Source organism: Mustela putorius, unplaced genomic scaffold, assembly GCF_011764305.1.
Source record: "Mustela putorius furo isolate JIRA1106 unplaced genomic scaffold, ASM1176430v1.1 tig00537269_pilon_pilon_pilon, whole genome shotgun sequence".
NCBI classification, from domain to species: Eukaryota; Metazoa; Chordata; class Mammalia; order Carnivora; family Mustelidae; genus Mustela; species Mustela putorius.
This window is the reverse complement of record NW_025422407.1, coordinates 2645-21072: the sequence shown is the minus strand read 5'-3', so window position 1 is coordinate 21072 and position 18428 is coordinate 2645. Positions and strand designations below refer to the sequence as shown.

At 44.5% G+C, this 18428-nt stretch overlaps 2 protein-coding genes across 2 annotated transcripts in view; both read right to left on the bottom strand.

Annotated features, from left to right (window-relative positions):
* LOC101672053 (ribonuclease pancreatic) overlaps positions 1–17543 on the bottom strand; it is a 126583-nt gene extending 109040 nt beyond the window's left edge. Inside the window, 1 exon segment of the mRNA XM_045073798.1 lies at positions 17471–17543. The gene's annotated coding sequence lies outside the window, so the exon portion shown is untranslated.
* LOC101672824 (ribonuclease pancreatic) lies at positions 15953–17648 on the bottom strand. The gene is made up of 2 exons (XM_004782331.3): positions 17545–17648; positions 15953–16666 (listed from the first exon to the last, which is right to left on the bottom strand). Exon 2 carries the CDS (start codon positions 16639–16641, stop codon positions 16183–16185), a length of 459 nt encoding a protein of 152 aa, XP_004782388.1. The 5' UTR covers positions 16642–16666; positions 17545–17648; the 3' UTR covers positions 15953–16182.
* Between the last annotated feature and the right edge of the window lie 780 nt (positions 17649–18428).

The following is an 18428-nucleotide window of genomic DNA, read 5'->3' as shown; positions in this document are numbered from 1 at the left end:
TTTTGTTCTATTCAGACCTTCAAGTGATTGGATGAGGTCCACCCACATTAGGAAGAGCACTCTGCTTCACTCAGTTTAACAATTTAAATGTTAATCTCACCTAAACTTAAAAAAAAAAAAAGGAGGGTGTCTGGTGACTCGGTCAGGGGAGCATATGGCTCTTGATCTCAAGGTTGTGAATCTGAGCCCCACACTGGGTGTAGAGATTGTATAAATAAAAAAAACTTAAACAATATGTTAATCTCACTCCAAACCACCCTCACAGAAATATCCAGAGTAGTGTTTGATTGAACATCCAGGTACACAATGGCCCAGTCAAGTTGACACATAAGGGGTGCCCGCATGGCTCAGTGGTTGGTCATCTGCTTTTGATTCAGGTCATAATCCTGTGGTCCTGAGATTGAGTCCCGCAGGTCCTGGGATTAAGCCCTGCATCGGGTTGCCTACTCAGTGGGGAGTCTGCATCTCCCTCTGCCTGCCGCTCCTCCTGCTTGTGCTCTCTTTCTGTCAGAAAAATAAATAAAATGTTTTTTTAAAGAACACATATAATTGGAGTGCCTGGGTGGCTTAGTGGGTTAAGCCTCTGCCTTCGGCTCAGGTCATGATCTCAGGGTCCTGGGATCGAGTCCCTCATCATACTCTCTCCTTGGCAGAGTGGCTGCTTCCTCCTCTTTCTCTGCCTGCTGCTCTGCCTACTTGTGATCTCTCTCTGTCAAATAAATAAATAAATAATCTAAAAAAAAAGACGTATAATTAACCATCACATATGTATAATACAATAAGTTTATTTCATGTAGTCAGGCTATTTTTTCTGGATTTAGGTATAATCTTTTAGGAAAATCAGATTTACATTAGTAGAAAAATTCAGAAATGTGAATTGCATTTTCTGTTGAAATTCTTTACACACATGTTCCTACACCTCCATTTTCTCAAGGATTCAGAGAACTATGGAGAGTCCGAGTTGGGAGGAATTTGTTGGGTCTTTCATTCCAAGTCTTTCATTTAGCAGCTGAGGACCAGAATGGTGGGATGATTTGTCTAGCTGACACAGAAAATTGGTCTAGCTGACAGAACTGGGAATTAAATACATGGCTCCTTGATATGAGGACTCCGTTAGGACTATGTGGCCATTTAACCAAATGAGGAGGGTCTACGTGCAATCTGTAGAGGTCTGCAGGTAGTGGGGTGGAGGGAAGGAAGGAGGCAGGAGCTGGGACTGGGTGTGCAAGAGGAGGAGGATATAACGAAGTGAGCTCATCAGTGGAGAACGTAGAGTGAGGAGAAAGGAGAAAGGCGGAGAGTGTGAAATGCTGAGGGTCTGGGGTCTAGGGAAGGTGGGACTGGGGACCTGAATCAGAGGAAGTGAGACACAGGTGCCCTACTCTGCCTCTTCGTTCCCTCTTCTGGGAGAGAAAGCGTGACTAAGATGTGGATCCTCTTCCTACTCACTCCTGGACAAGACTGTCTTCTTTTGGGCCAAGAGCTTGGTATAAATATATTTTTAAAAAGCACTTATTTATTTATTTATTTATGTGTATGTCAGATAGAGAGTACAAGTAGGGTAAGTGGCAGGCAGAGGGAGAAGGAGGATCCCTGCTGAGCAGGGAGCCCGATGTGGGACTCAATCTCAGGACCTGGGATCATGACCTGAGCTGAAGGCAGGTGCTTAACTGCTTGAGCCACCCTGGCATCCTAAGGCCATGAACTTGGTAACCAACTCTTCAGACTTCTCGGCTCTACCGCTCGAGGTGAGTGTGAAGCGAGAGCTTTCCCTTTCTCACAGGGCTGCTGCTCCATGCTCAGCAGCATTTGGCATAGTTGACCACTCCTCCTCCTTGGTAAGGCTGACGAAAGAATGCAGCTTTTTATGACAGAAGCAAGGATGAAAAGCATCGTGCTCTCAGTCCTGCCTCAAGGCAGACAGTCAAGCTCCAAACTGGTCTCTAGGACGCCACCATCTCCTGGCTCTTCAGCGACCTCACAGAGCATTTTTCTTAGGCCCCTTTTTCTCCCTGGTACTCATATGGGGAGAGCCCCAGGGTCAGGGTGTCCATTTCTCTATCCACATATTCTCTCTGTGATCTTATCCAGTCTCAAGGCTTTAAATGCCATTGATAGTCCCCAAATTCCCAAATTTATACCTTTAGTCCAGCTCTCCCTCCTGAACTTCAGACTCATATATCCAAGTGTCCACTTGACATCTTCAGTGTTTGTTTAATAGACACGTCAAACTTACCACGTCCCAAGTGGAATGACTGATCCTCTCTTCTCCTCCCCTAAAGCTGCTCTTTCATTAATATTCCCTTCCTTAGTCGAAGGTAATAGCATCCTTTTAATCTTGAGGCAACAACTTTGGTGGTGTTCTTGATTCCTTTTTTTTGGTCCCTCTCCCATCCTGTCAGTAAAGTCCGCTGTTTTCACCTTCAAACCTAATCCAGCATGTAACATCCAGCCATCTCTCACTACCTCCACTGCTACCACCTAGTCTGAGAGACCATTTCTTCCCACCAAGATCCTTATAAACATCTGGGACTTGCACTCTCTGCTTCTACCCTTAACTTCACACAGCAGCCCAAGTAATCCTTTCAAAATATAACTCAGATCATGCAACTCTGCTCAGAATCTTCTAATGCCTCATTTCACTCTGAATAAAACCTAAAATCCTTACAAAAGTCCTTATGCTTGGAAGTAATCTGTCCTCCCACACCTTCCCCTTTCAGAACAAATCCCCTACTGTTTATCTTCCCTCTCACTCACTCTTCCTAATGCCTCGTGCCTTTGCTGTTCCGAAAAGACAGGCAGGCTCTCTTTAAGAAATCACCTCCCCTTCCCTAGATATTCTGCAAGGCTAAGGACACTGCAAGGCTAAGCCTCACCTTATCAAGGATGCTTAACTACCCTACTTAAAAATGTGATTCATAGCTTCCCCCATTCGCCTTCCTGTTACATTTTCCCATAGACCTTATGACCTTACCGGTCTATATAATTTACATACTTACAATTTTTGTCTCTCTTTTTCTTTCTTTCTTTTCTCTCCTCCTGCCCTCCCCCCTCCCCTCCCCTTCCTCCTTCCCCTCCTCCTCTTCCTCCTTTTGGTTTGGTCTGCTGTGTTCTCTGATGAGTCCCACATTCCTCTAGTGTGCAGGTACTCAAGAAATGATTACTGAATAAGGCTCTGCCAACGAAAGGCCCAACTGCCACTACACCATATTCCTGAGATGTCAAGGTCACGGACTGATGTGGGCTCCCGGCCAGCCCTGACCACCTCCTCACTCAACTGAATCTCCACTCTGGCCATCCATGAGGCCTAATGGGGGGCCTGGAGGAGGCACCCCCTTTCCCCTAAGTGGCAAGTGCAGGTGATCCAACCGCTCTTTATCTGTGGGCACCTCAGTTCTTCTTTTTAATGCCTTCTCTCGGAAATCCGCAGCCGTCATCGACCCCCGACCCACTGCCTCTCTCCTAGCCTTTCCAGAGGCTGAGGCCTTGACCATGAAGAGGAGCTGATGCTGGCCTCCATTCCTCAACCCTCAATAACCGCGCGTGTAACGGCACCTTGCCGCCAGCAGGGGGCAGGAACTCTGGCTGAGTTTCCCCGCCCAGCCCCCGCTCCTCCCCAGCTCCCCTCCTTCTTCTTGGGCACAGTGAGGAAGGACGCCAGGGCCCGCCCGGGGAATCTGTGCGCACGGGGCCGTGGGTGGTGACGCGGTGCTGGGCTTCGATTCGGGAGAGCCAGGCTCCCGCCCGGGATGATGCTCTTCGAGCTCCCGGGCTCCTCGAGTAACACTCGGGCGGCGCGGCCCCTGAGCCCCGAGACACCGGGTCTTCCCCGTTATTCCCAGGTCCCTTCACCCCCAGGGGCTCCGCCACCGCGGGGTCGGGTCACGGCTCGCGGAGAGAGGTCTTGAGGTTCTACAGGGAGAGCCTCCCGCCTCCTCCAGAGGCGCCAACCCCGGACCCGGGGTCACAGCCCGTGAACCAGGCGCTGCCGCTAGAGGGGGTTGCGGAGGTGGGGAAACGCCAGCTCTCGCCTCGCACCTTCGACCTCTCGGGGGGGTCCCACTGTCGCCGCTGCCAGAGCCGGCAGGGGGCGCTGCGCCGCCCTTGCCGCGCGCCCGGGGACCAGAACGTGACCTCCTGGTTCTTCCGTAGAGGTGGCTTGCCAAAGGCTCTTTGAAATTCTGAGGAACACTGCGCGAAAGTAAGCCAATAGGCTTCGGATAAAGAGCGCCTACTGGGTACCACGAGCTCTCCATCCTGTCAGTGGTTAGATGTGCGGAAGGCGAGGGTGTGTGCTTCCGTCTGCGGGGCTGCTGCAGGGTGACAGGTGGGGGTGTCTGGGTCAACTCAAGGTTTCATCAAGGTGGTCCTTTTAAGTTTTCTTCCTAACCTCATTGTCTGGACTTTCTATTTACCAGGATCTTCCTTACCGACCGAGAAGGGGCTGCAATGAGGTAGTTTCTTTGACTTTTTCCTTTATAGCTATGTATGCATCGCACATGTAAATGGTAAGCGTAAATGCAATACTGAGAAACAAATCTGGTAAAAAGGATGTTTTCCTTTGGTCGTTGTTTGTTAGGCCCCAGTTTCTTTTCCAGACGCAGTTCAGTTTTTTATGTCCCTTCACCATCTTTATCTATTACACAGTTTTAAGTATGAAATATTATTAATATATTTGATGGAATATGATTCAGCCATCAGAAACATGAAATCTTGGCATTTGCAACAACTAGGTGGAACTGGAGGACGTTATGCTAAGTGACAGAAGTCATTCAGAGAAAGACAGTTATCGTATGATCTCACTGATCTGTGGAATTTAAGACACAAAGCAGAGGATCATAGAGGAAGAGAGAAAAAAATAAAACTAGAGGAAACCAGAGAGGGAGACAAACCATACAGACTCTTAATGATAGGAAACAAATTGAGGGTGTCTGGAGGGGAGAGGGGTAGAGGGATGGGGTAACTGGGTGATGGACGTTAAGGAGGGCACATGATGTAATGAGCACTGGGGATTATATGAGACTGATGAGTCACTGACCTGTACCTCTGAAACTAACAATAATTATATGTTAACTGTTGAATTTAAATAAAAAATTTCAAAATAATAATGAACAAATATATTATTACAAAAAAATAAAAATAAAAGTTTATTGACAGGGCACATGGGTGGCTCAGTGGGTTAAGCGTGTGCCTTCAGCTCAGGTCATGATTCTTGCATCCTGGGATTGGAGCCCCTGGTCTTGAGTGGTCAGGCTCCCTGCTCAGTGGGGATGTCTGCTTCTTTCTTGACCTCTACCCCTCCCCCTTGCTCACATGCTCTCTCTCTTTCTTTCAAATAAATAAAGAAAACATTCAAAAAGTTAATTAACATGTATACATGTGCATGTGTTCCCTCATTTTCCTTCACAGATAATAACAATTATACGCAATATAATACACTGTTTCCTCTTTCCCACTAAGAATGTATTTTGGACTAATTTCATGTTAGTTGCAAAGGTGTACTTGGTTCTATTTTCATAGTATTCTATTGTAAGGAGATGCATCATATTTTAACCAGTTCCATGTTCAGGACATTATGTTTGTTTCCCAACTTTTAATAGTATAAAAGCACTTAAGAGGAATATACTGGAACAAAACAGCAGCAGGAAGCCCCATGGATTTATCTGTAGCTCACGTGCTGTCCATAAATTCCTTTGCGTTTTACTGTCTTTCCTGGAGATAAGTTCTAAAGCTCCCACATGAGTGTGGGTTCCGGGGGCTGTGGGTTGACAACAGGAAACCCTTGCAGATGCACTTACTGTTACCAGACCTAAGGAAGCGTAGGAAAAGTGAACATTCTGGGTACAACTGAATAGTTATTTTTTTTAATTTTTTATTTTTTATAAACATATATTTTTATCCCCAGGGGTACAGGTCTGTGAATCGCCAGGTTTACACACTTCACAGCACTCACCAAAGCACATACCCTCCCCAATGTCCATACCCCACCCCCATTCTCCCAACCCCCACCCCCCGGCAACCCTCAGTTTGTTTTGTGAGATTAAGAGTCACTTATGGTTTGTCTCCCTCCCAATCCTATCTTGTTTCATTGATTCTTCTCCTACCCACTTAAACCCTCATGTTGCATCACCACTTCCTCATATCAGGGAGAACATATGATAGTTGTCTTTCTCCGCTTGACTTATTTCGCTAAGCATGATACGCTCTAGTTCCATCCATGTTGTCGCAAATGGCAAGGTTTCATTTCTTTTGATGGCTGCATAATATTCCATTGTGTATATATACCATATCTTCTTTTTTTAAATTTTTTTATTTTTTAAAAACATATATTTTATCCCCAGGAGTACAGGTCTGTGAATCGCCAGGTTTACACACTTCACAGCACTCACCAAAGCACATACCCTCCCCAATGTCCATAATCCCACCTCCTTCTCCAAACCCCCCTCCCCCCAGCAACCCTCAGTTTGTTTTGTGAGATTAAGAGTCACTTATGGTTTGTCTCCCTCCCAATTCCATCTTGTTTCATTGATTCTTCTTCTACCCACTTAAGCCCACATGTTGCATCACCACTTCCTCATATCAGGGAGGTCATATGATAGTTGTCTTTCTCTGCTTGACTTATTTTGCTAAGCATGATACGCTCTAGTTCCATCCATGTTGTCGCAAATGGCAAGATTTCATTTCTTTTGATGGCTGCATAATATTCCATTGTGTATATATACCACATCTTCTTGATCCATTCATCTGTTGATGGACATCTAGGTTCTTTCCATAGTTTGGCTATTGTGGACATTGCTGCTATAAACATTCGGGTGCATGTGCCCCCTTGGATCACTACGTTTTTATCTTTAGGGTAAATACCCAGTAGTGCAATTGCTGGGTCATAGGGCAGTTCTATTTTTAACATTTTGAGGAACCTCCATCCTGTTTTCCAGAGTGGCTGCACCAGCTTACATTCCCACCAACAGTGTAGGAGGGTTCCCCTTTCTCTGCATCTTCACCAGCATCTGTCATTTCCTGACTTGTTGATTTTAGCCATTCTGACTAGTGTGAGGTGATATCTCATTGTGGTTTTGATTTGTATTTCCCAGATGCCGAGTGATATGGAGCACTTTTTAATGTGTCTGTTGGCCATCAGGATGTCTTCTTTGCAGAAATGTCTGTTCATGTCCTCTGCCCATTTCTTGTTTGGGTTATTTGTTCTTTGGGTGTTGAGTTTGCTAAGTTTTTTTTTTTTTTTTTTTTTAGATTTTATTATTTATTTGACAGACAGAGATCACAAGTAGGCAGAGAGGCAGGCAGAGAGAGAGAGGAGGAAGGAAGCAGGCTCCCCACGGAGAGGAGAGCCCGATATGGGCTCGATCCCAGGACCCTGGGATCATAACCTGAGCCGAAGGCAGAGGCTTTAACCCACTGAGCCACCCAGGCACCCGAGTTTTCTAAGTTCTTTATAGATTTTGGACACTAGTCCTTTATCTGATATGTCGTTTGCAAATATCTTCTCCATTTCTGTCAGTTGTCTTTTGATTTTGTTAACTGTTTCCTTTGCTGTGCAAAAGCTTTTGATCTTGACGAAATCCCAATAGTTCATTTTTGCCCTTGCTTCCCTTGCCTTTGGCGATGTTCCTAGGAAGATGTTGCTGCGGCTGAGGTCGAAGAGATTGCTGCCTGTGTTCTCCTCAAGGATTTTGATGGATTCCTTTCTCACATTGAGGTCCTTCATCCATTTTGAGTCTATTTTTGTGTGTGGTGTAAGGAAATGGTCCAATTTCATTTTTCTGCATGTGGCTGTCCAATTTTCCCAGCACCATTTATTGAAGAGGCTGTCTTTTTTCCATTGGACATTCTTTTCTGCTTTGTCGAAGATTAGTTGACCATAGAGTTGAGGGTCTATTTCTGGGCTCTCTATTCTGTTCCATTGATCTATGTGTCTGTTTTTGTGCCAGTACCATGCTGTCTTGATGATGACAGCTTTGTAAAGTGCTTGAAGTCCGGAATTGTGATGCCACCCACTTTGGCTTTCTTTTTCAATATCCCTTTGGCTATTCGAGGTCTTTTCTGGTTCCATATAAATTTTAGAATTATTTGTTCCATTTCTTTGAAAAAGATGGATGGTACTTTGATAGGAATTGCATTAAATGTGTAGATTGCTTTAGGTAGCATAGACATTTTCACAATATTTATTCTTCCAATCCAGGAGCATGGAACATTTTTCCATTTCTTTGTGTCTTCCTCAATTTCTTTCATGAGTACTTTATAGTTTTCTGAGTATAGATTCTGTGCCTCTTAGGTTAGGTTCATTCCTAGTATCTTATGGTTTCGGGTGCAATTGTAAATGGGATTGACTCCTTAATTTCTCTTTCTTCTGTCTTGTTGTTGGTGTAGAGAAATGCAACTGATTTTTGTGCATTGATTTTATATCCTGGCACTTTACTGAATTCCTGTACAAGTTCTAGCAGTTTTGGAGTGGAGTCTTTGGGGTTTTCCACTTATACTATCATATCATCTGCGAAGAGTGATAATTTGACTTCTTCTCTGCCGATTTGGATGCCTTTAATTTCCTTTTGTTGTCTGATTGCTGAGGCCAAGACTTCTAGTATTATGTTGAATAGCAGTGGTGATAATGGACATCCCTGCCGTGTTCCTGACCTTAGCGGAAAAGCTTTCAGCTTTTCTCCATTGAGAATGATATTTGAGGTGGGTTATTCATAGATGGCTTTGATGATATTGAGGTATGTACCCTCTATCCCTACACTTTGAAGAGTTTTGATCAGGAAGGGATGCTGTACTTTGTCAAATGCTTTTTCAGCATCTATAGAGAGTATCATGTGGTTCCTGTTCTTTCTTTTATTGATGTGTTGTATCACATTGACTGATTTGCGGATGTTGAACCAACCTTGCAGCCCTGGAATAAATACCACTTGGTCGTGGTGAATAATCCTTTTAATATACTGTTGAATCCTATTGGCTAGTATTTTGGTGAGAGTTTTCGCATCTGTGTTCATCAAGGATATTGGTCTATAGCTCTCTTTTTTGATGGGATCCTTGTCTAGTTTTAGGATCAAGGTGATGCTGGCCTCATAAAATGAGTTTGGACGTTTTTTTTCCATTTCTATTTTTTGGAACAGTTTCAGGAGAATAGGAATTAGTTCTTCTTTAAATGTTTGGTAGAATTCCCCTGGGAAGCCGTCTGGCCATGGGCTTTTGTTTGTTTGGAGATTTTTAATGACTGTTTCAATCTCCTTACTGGTTATGGGTATGTTCAGGCTTTCTATTTCTTCCTGGTTCAGTTGTGGTAGTTCATATGTTTCTAGGAATGCATCCATTTCTTCCAGATTGTCAAATTTGTTGGCGTAGAGTTGCTCATAGTATGTTCTTATAATAGTTTGTATTTCTTTGGTGTTAGTTGTGATCTCTCCTCTTTCATTCATGATTTTATTTATTTGGGTCCTTTCTCTTTTCTTTTTGATAAGTCCGGCCAGGGGTTTATCAATTTTATTAATTCTTTCAAAGAACCAACTCCTAGTTTCGTTGATTTGCTCTATTGTTTTTTTGGTTTCTATTTCATTGATTTCTGCTCTGATATTTATGATTTCTCTTCTCCTGCTGGGCTTAGGGTTTATTTCTTGTTCTTTCTCCAGCTCCTTTAGGTGTAGGGTTAGGTTGTGTACCTTAGACCGACCTTGTTTCTTAAGAAAGGCTTGAACCGCTATATATTTTCCTCTCAGGACTGCCATTGTTGTGTCCCACAGATTTTGAACCATTTTATTTTCATTATCATTTGTTTCCATGATTTTTTCAATTCTTCTTTAATATCCCGTTTGACCCATTCATTCTTTAGAAGGATGCTGTTTAGTCTCCATGTATTTGGGTTCTTTCCAAACTTCCTCTTGTGGTTTGGTTCTAGCTTCAGAGCATTGTGGTCTGAAAATATGCAGGGAATGATCCCAATCTTTTGATACCAGTTGAGTCCTGATTTAGGACTGAGGATATGATCTATTCTGGAGAATGTTCCATGTGCACTTGAGAAGAATGTGTATTCTGTTGCTTTGGGATGAAATGTTCTGAATATATGTGATCTCCATCTGGTCCAGTGTGTCATTTAAGGCCTTATTTCCTTGCTGATCTTTTTCTTGGATGATCTGTCCATTTCAGTGAGGGGAGTGTTAAACTCCCCTACTATTATTGTATTATTGTTGATGTGTTTCTTTTATTTTGTTATTAATTGGTTTATATAGTTGGCTGCTCCCATGTTAGGGGCATAGATGTTTAAAATTATTAGATCTTCTTGTTGGACAGACCCTTTGAGTATGATATAGTGTCCTTCCCCATCTCTTATTATAGTCTTTGGCTTAAAATCTAATTGATCTGGTAGAAGGATTGCCACTCCTCCTTTCTTCTGTTGTCCATTAGCATGGTAAATTCTTTTCCACCCCCTCACTTTAAATCTGGAGGTGTCTTCAGGCTTAAAATGAGTTTCTTGGAGGCAACATATAGATGGGCTTTGGTTTTTATCCATTCTCATACCTTGTGTCTTTTGATTGGGGCATTTAGCCCATTAGCATTCAGGTAACTATTGAGAGATATGAATTTAGTGTCATTGTATTGCCTGTAAGGTGACTGTTACTGTGTATTGTCTCTGTTCCTTTCTGATCTACCATTTGTAGGCTCTCTCTTTGCTTAGAGACCCCTTTCAATATTTCCTGTAGAGCTGGTTTGGTGTTTGCAAATTCTTTCAGTTTTTGTTTGTCCTGGAAGCTTTTAATCTCTCCTTCTACTTTCAATAATATCCTAGTGGATATAGTATTCTTGGCTGCATTTTTTTCTTGTTTAGTGCTCTGAAACTATCATGCCAGCTCTTTCTGGCCTGCCAGGTCTCTGTGCATAAGTCAGCTGCCAATCTAATATTTTTACCATTGTATGTTACAGACTTCTTTTCCCGCGCTGCTTTCAGGATTTTCTCTTTGTCACTAAGACTTGTAAATTTTACTATTAGGTGATGGGGTGTGGGCCTATTCTTATTGATTTTGAGGGGCGTTCTCTGAACCTCCTGAATTTTGATGCTCGTTCCCTTTGCCATATTGGGGAAATTCTCGCCAATAATTCTCTCCAGTATACCTTCTGCTCCCCTCTCTCTTTCTTCTTCTTCTGGAATCCCAATTATTCTAATGTTGTTTCGTCTTATAGTGTCACTTATCTCTTGAATTCTCCTCTCAGGGTCCAGTAGCTGTTTGTCCCTCTTTTGCTCAGATTCTTTATTCTCTGTCATTTGGTCTTCTATATCACTAATTCTTTCTTCTGCCTCATTTATCCTAGCAGTGAGAGCCTCCATTTTTGATTGTACCTCATTAATAGCTTTTTTGATTTCAACTTGGTTAGATTTTAGTTCTTTTATTTCTCCAGAAAGGAGAAAAAGCCTCCAGAAAGGGCTTTTATATCTCCTGAGAGGGTTTCTCTAATATCTTCCATGCCTTTTTTGAGCCCGGCTAGAACCTTGAGAATTGTCATTCTGAACTCTAGATCTGACATATTACCAATGTCTGTATTGATTACGTCCCTAGCCTTTGGTACTGCCTCTTTTTTGTGTGTGTGTGGTAAATTTTCCCACCTTGTCATTTTGTCCAGATTAGAGTATATGAAGGAGCAAGTAAAATACTAAAAGGGTGGCAACAACCCCAGGAATATATGCTTTATCCAAATCAGAAGATATCCCAAATTGTGAGGGGGGGGAGGGGATAAATAGAGGTTCAAAAAGAAAGAATGAAAAAAAGAAAAAAAAAAGAAAAGAATTAAAAAAAAAGAAAATGAATAAAGAAAAATATAAAAAAGAAAATATATATATATTAGATAAACTAGTTTAAAAAGGTTAAAAAAGAAAAGGGTGAAAGTTAAAAAAAATTTTAGCAGCAGAAGAAAAAAATGAAAAAGAAAAAAATTAAATTAACTGCAATAAAAAAAATCACAGGGAGAAAGCCATGAGTTCCTTGCTTTGCTTTCTCCTCCTCTGGAATTCTGCTGCTCTCCTTGGTATTGAAACCGCACTCCTTGGTAGGTGAACTTGGTCTCGGCTGGATTTCTTGTTGATCTTCTGGGGGAGGGGCCTGGTGTAGTGATTCTCAAGTGTCTTTGCCCCAGGCGGAATTGCACCGCCCTTATTAGGGTTCCGGGCTGAGTAATCTGCTTGGGTTTGCTTTCAGAAGCTTTTGTTCCCTGAGCACTTTCCGTAGAGTTCCGGAGGACGGGTATACAAATGGCGGCCTCCTGGTCTCTGGCCCGGAGGAGCCAAGAGCCCGGGGCCCCACTCCTCAGTGCACCCTCCGAGAACAGCGCCCAGTAACTCCAGTCTGCCTGACCTCCAGCCGCACTCCGAGCTCACCGAGCCTGTGTCTGGTTCAAGGTAATCCTGTCGGCTCTGTCTCTGTAGCCGGCTTTCCCGTTCCAATACCCGCAAGCTCTGCGAAACTCAGACACCTCCAATCCTTCTGTGACCCTGCGGGACCTGAGGCCACACTGACCTCGCATGGGCTTCGCCCCGGTTTAGCCTCTGGAGCGATGTCCCTCAGCGGAACAGACTTCTAAAAGTCCTGATTTTGTGCTTCGTTGCTCCGCCGCTCCCCCCCCGGGGTCTATCTTCCCATCGCTTTGGATTCAATTCTCCACCAGTCCTACCTTTTTTTTTTTTTTTTAACGATTTTATTTATTTACTTGAGAGAGAGCATGAACGAGGAGACGGTCAGAGAGAGAAACAGACTCCTCATGGAGCTGGGAGCCAGATGTGGGACTCGATCCTGGGACTCCAGGATCATGACCTTAGCCGAAGGCAGTCATCCAACCTTCTGAGCCAGCCAGGCGTCCCTCCGCCAGTCCTACCTTTCAGAAAGTGGTTGTTTTTCTGTTTCCAGAATTGCTGTTCTTCTTTCCTTCAATCTGCCGATGGATTTGCAGGTGTTTGCAATCTTTAGATAAGCTATCTAGCTGATATCCTGCTAGCTGAAGTAGTCTCAGCCTGCTGCTTCTCCGCCATCTTGACTCCTCCCTCCTGAGTAGTTATTTTTATTATGATTATGATTTTTTCCTTTTTAAAATTTTTTTATTTCTTTTCAGCGTAATAGTATTCATTGTTTTTGCACCACACCCAGTGCTCCGTGCAATCTGTGTCCTCACTAATACCCACCCCTGGTTCCCCCAACCTTCCACCCCTGCCCCTTCAAAACCCTCAGATTGTTTTTTTTTTTTTTTTTTTGTAATGGGTATCTGAGAAATCAGTATCAATTGAATTAAGAGTCTCATGCTCTACCGACTGAGCTAGCCAGGCATATCAATTGGATTAGACTTTGGTCTTTTAATAGGGGAGACAGTTAAAATAAGCCATTTTAGTATATGGCGGACAAACTAAGGTACTAGGATGGACAGCTAGCTTATTTTTACATTCACTTGGAGCATATTCTGGAGCAGATTGAAAGTTCCCATTTGTAAGACAATTTATCTAAATTGCCTCACTGAACTGTCACACCAGACTACAAGGTAGTTCTGACTCTCCCCATGCTAGAGATTGTCCTGAGGCCCAGACAGGGTGGCGATAGCAGGGAGCAGCAGAGTCCTGAGGGGCTACTTTCAAGATCCAGTGCTCTTCTTTGGGCACTGCTGCTCAGAGAGAGGCAGGGTTCGATAGGGTTAAGGTCGGTTCTGCCCATTCGGGCTGCCTCTGAGTCTCATCTCTAAGAAGGGCATATCATCCAGACTGAACTACCTGGCTTGTCAGGGCTTTGTTTCCTAGGTAGTCATTTTTTTTTTAACAAAATGTATTTATAGAATGTGACAGAGGGAACTAGCCTCTGTTCCAATGTTTTTCTCACCTTTCACACCCCTGTCATCTCCAGGTGCAAGATGTGTTTATTTATTTATTTATTTCTGACTTATTTTTATTTTTATTTTTTGAGATTTTCTTTATTTATTTGTCAGAGAGAGAGAGCACAAAGCAGGGGGAGAGGCAGGCAGAGGGAGAGGGAGAAGCAGGCTCCCTGCTGAGCAGAGAGGCCAAGGTGGGGCTCCATCTATAACCCTGGGATCATGACCTGAGCCAAAGGCAGACATTAAAAGTCTCAGGTCATGATCCCAGTGTCCTGGGATTGAGCCCTGCCTCAGGCTCCCAGAGAGCTTGCTTCTCCCTCTCCCTCTGTCGCTCTCCCTACTTGTCCTCTCTCTCTCTGTCAAATAAGTAAATAAAATCTTTACAAGAAAAAGAAAGGAAAAAGAAAAAAATGTATTGAGGAAAGAATTGATGGTTTGACATCTCTGTGTGTCTAGGCTGGCTGAAGGAATTTCAGGAGTGCATGGATGCTGCAAAAACTACAAGCTCTGGACATCACATTATGGAACTTAAATAAAATATCAAGGCTGCCATAGAGTGCACCCACCATTCCTAAAAGTCCAAGAAACGAAGGTAGATTTCTGGAAAAGTGAAGCTATGCTTCCTGTGAGAAAAAATGATTTTCCTCCTCATCCTGAGTGATTTGATCAGTGAACTTTCCAGAACAGGAGGTCAACAGAACCAAGGGAACTAAGTACCCTACTATGCCATCCTTTCTGATCTTATTTCTCAGGTCTCCCTGTACCTACATCCTTGATGCCATATCCATAATCTCCTCTAACTTACTTCTTTTTTAAGGGATTTACTTATTTATTTGAGAGAGAAAGAGAGAGGAAGAGAGAGAGAGAGAGTGAGAGAGATCATGTGCAAACAGGGGACGGGCAGAGGAGGAGAGAGAGAGAGATTCCTAAGCAGGCCCTAATTGGGCACAAAGCCCAATACAGAGCTTGATCCCAGGACCCCGAGATCATGATCTGCACTGAAATCAAGAGTAGGCCCTTTAACAGACTGAGTCACATAGGAGAACCTCTCCACTGCACTTAAGAAAAGGGAGGGGTGCCTGGGTGGCTCAGTTGGTTGAGCGACTGCCTTTGGCTCAGGTCATGATCCTGGAGTCCTGGGATTGAGTCCCTAATCAGACTTCCTGCTCGGCAGGGAGTCTGCTTCTCCTACTGACCTCTCTCCTCTCATGCTCTCTCTCTCTCTCAAATACATAAATAAAACCATTAAGAAAAATTTAAAAAAAAGAAAAGAAAAGGGAGACTGCAGGATTTTCTTCCTGAGTGTACTCTGGTAGCAGAAAGAATAAGGACCGGAGGCCAGGAGACCTGGGGTCTAGTCTCAGCTGTGCCACTATGTAGCAGCAGCCTTGAGCAAGTCACTTAACCTTTCTGAGATTCAGGCTGTTCCTCTGTAAAAGTGAGGATTACATTATCTCAGGGATGGCAAGTGGAACACACAGATTTACCTCCATCCTGCCTTCAACGGAGGCTACTGTTCAACCACATCACTTATTAGAATTTTTTTCTGCAGCATTCTAGGCAGGCCCATCCAATTAAAGTGGATACTCGAGTATCCTACTTATTCTCCTGCAATTTAATAATCCTTACAGACCCCTCTAGCTCCTAAATGGAAGGTTCCAACTTTCCAACTAAGAGATGGCCATTTTTGTGATCTGGTAATAGTTCACTCAATAAAAGGAAAACGAAAATTTAGGATCATAATTTCATCCCCTACTCCTGCCCAGCCAGAGTCTGAGCAGGATTTTCTTGAGGTCACCCTGTCCTTCCTTCCATGCCAGAGAGTTTGGTATTTGAGCTCACCCTGCATCAGCTCACCCAGCAGGACAGTCCCAGATGTAGCTCCCTTTCATCTCAAATAGCCCATACTTAACAGCTTCATATTTGGCAGCAAGGCATCTCTGAGAAAAGGAATAATCTCAGGTCACTGAAAACCAAGAATCAGGAGCAAAGGCATGTAATGATTCTATTCGATGCTTACCAAATCTACCCAAATTTATAGTTCTCACCCGAGCAGGAATGCAATCACACAGACAGTACCAGATGGCGACAGCTTCAGAAATCCAGGTGGTTGCAACAGTGTTTTATTGAAAGAAGCAGTGAAGTTGGTTCACACGGGCCCCCTCCACCCCGAAACCATGCAGGGGCAAATGCTGGGCAAGAATGTGTGTGTGTTTGGGATAGGAGCCCTGGTTGGAGTTCTTTCTCTAAGAGGAAGGAGGGGAGAGGGGAGAAGCAGGTGTCACCATGAGGGAGGTGGGGTATCTCGCTGCTCTGGCCTCAGGTGCAGACCTACACAGAACCGTCAAAGTGGACTGTCTCAGGTATACGTATGTGTTTATACGTACAGGCCACGATGATGGATTTCTGTAGCTGCTTGGTCTCATAGTCACATTTGGGGTATTTGGAGCCTTTCTTCAGGCTGCAGTCGGTGATGCGCATCTTGGAGCTGCTTTTGTAGCAGTTGGACTGCCCGTTCTTGCAGCGGACATTTTCCTGGGAGCAGATGGCCTCGACCTTATGCAGAGGCTCATGGATAAACGTGTTCACTGGCTTGCACCGTCCAACCGTCATACTCCGGCGCTTCATCATTTCATTGCAATAGCTGGCAGTGACAGTGGAGGTGTTTGGGTCCATGTGCTGCCGCTGGAACTTCTCAGCCTGAGACTCTTTGGTCAGCGAAGGCTGGACACAGCCAAGCACCAGCAACACCAGGACCAGTGGTGGGAACAGGATGAAGATCCTCTCCATGGTGGTCTGACTCCTCTGGAAGAGCCTAGCCAGGAAAGGGGGAGAGGAGAAAAACATTGCCTTTGAAAGAACCCCAGCTCGTACCTGTGGCCTCCCTGGCTCACAGTCTCCATTTGGGTCAGTCAGAAAGGTACCCCTTCTCCTGTGCAATTTTTCAAGGAATGAGACGCTCACATACACTCTTGTCTAAGAGCATTTAAGTCCCACTAGCTGGAGAGAGGTGGTCTTTGCCTCTGGGTGCTGACTTGACAGTAAACTAAAATCCTACAGTCCTTTGTCTGAATATTAGAGGTAAAATTTAAAATCCATTTGAGGAGGCACCTGAGTGGCTCAGTCTGTTAAGTGTCTGCCTTGAGCTCAGGTCATGATCAGGTGTCCTGGGAATGAGCCCCACCTCCAGCCCAGCTCCCTCCTCAATGCGGAGCCTGCTTCTCCCTCACCCTCTGCTGCCCCCTCTGCTTGTGCTTTCTATCAATCTCTTTCATATAAACAAATAAAATCTTTAAAACAATAAAAAATAAATAAAGTACATTTGAAAAATAAATACATTTATACCCAGTGCTCAAGGGGCTTAGCAGAAAATGCTTTTGAATAAACCGTGAACTGAATGGCATCCCTGAACTACCACCATGACCTGCAGAATCATGATGGACAGGGACCTGTTGTCCTGCAAGGCAAGGGAAAGAGCCCAGTGCCTAACACCAGCATCACAAAGGGATGCCATAGTATTCCCAAGAGAAATGCTTCCCTCCCCCAGTATCATTGGTTCCCAGCAGCCCACATGCTCCATCCCCATATTGGTCCTGTCCAAGCTTTCTCAGGTGCTAACCTCAGCCACCCTGGTCCCTCCAATCCAACGCATAAATAGAAGGAGTCCCAGAGATCTCCTCTTCAGCCACTGACCTGGATCTCTAGCTTGGTCCCTAGGACAGAGCAGAAGGCCAGTCTCTGTGATCCTGGGATCCCTGAGGAGGGAATCTTATACAGACTACAAAGGGGCTTGGCTTCCAAGGAAAGATAGGTGGGAGGAGCATCTTGGTTTCACTTTAGAGGGAACCAAGGACCTTGTAAAGAAGGGCATTGTAGGGAATCATCTACACCACTCTTTTTTCAGGACTGCTGGGAAGGGTGAATCTTGGCCTCTACAGTACTGATGTCTGAACCTCAGCAATGTCTTGGTCATCTCAGGGGGCCATTTTCACCAAAAAGCGCTTGGAGGTTTGCAAAGGACACATTAACGTGATCCCTAGAGCAGCAGAGAGGGGGAGGTCTTCTGTCTCCCCAAGAGTCCTGGCGTGGCTGGAATTCCAACAACAACTTTTATGTGGGGAAGAGAGAGGGGCATCCAGGTGCCCCCCAATGGAAGGCTGCAAGGACCTGAGGTCTGGGGATGGGCGTGGGCAGTGACCGGGCAGGGAGGAGGAGGAGACCTGCGACCTACCCCAGTGCTGGCTACGTCAGCTCTCCTGGATGTGGAAGGTGGGTGTGTGACAATTCTTGGCCACAGCAACTGCTCCTGGAAGGTCAGAGTGGCAGAGCGGAACTAAAGTCAAACCAAGTCCCCAAGGGATGTCAGGCTGGCTCAGTCACCAGCGTATGGGACTGTTGATCTCATGGATGCAGGTTTGAGCCCCATCTTGGGATTGGAAATGACCTTTAAAGAAAAACAAAACAAAACAAAACAAAAAAAAAACACCCTCAAATCCCTTTTGGAGAAAAAAGTAGAGAACACCATATTTCTTAGCAGCAGAATTCCCTCTGTCAACTGAGAAAGTAGGAAAAACTGA

Coding starts and splice junctions, on each gene's coding strand:
- LOC101672824 (XM_004782331.3), bottom strand. CDS start 16,641: ATGGAGAGGATCTTCATCCTGTTCCCACCACTGGTCCTGGTGTTGCTG.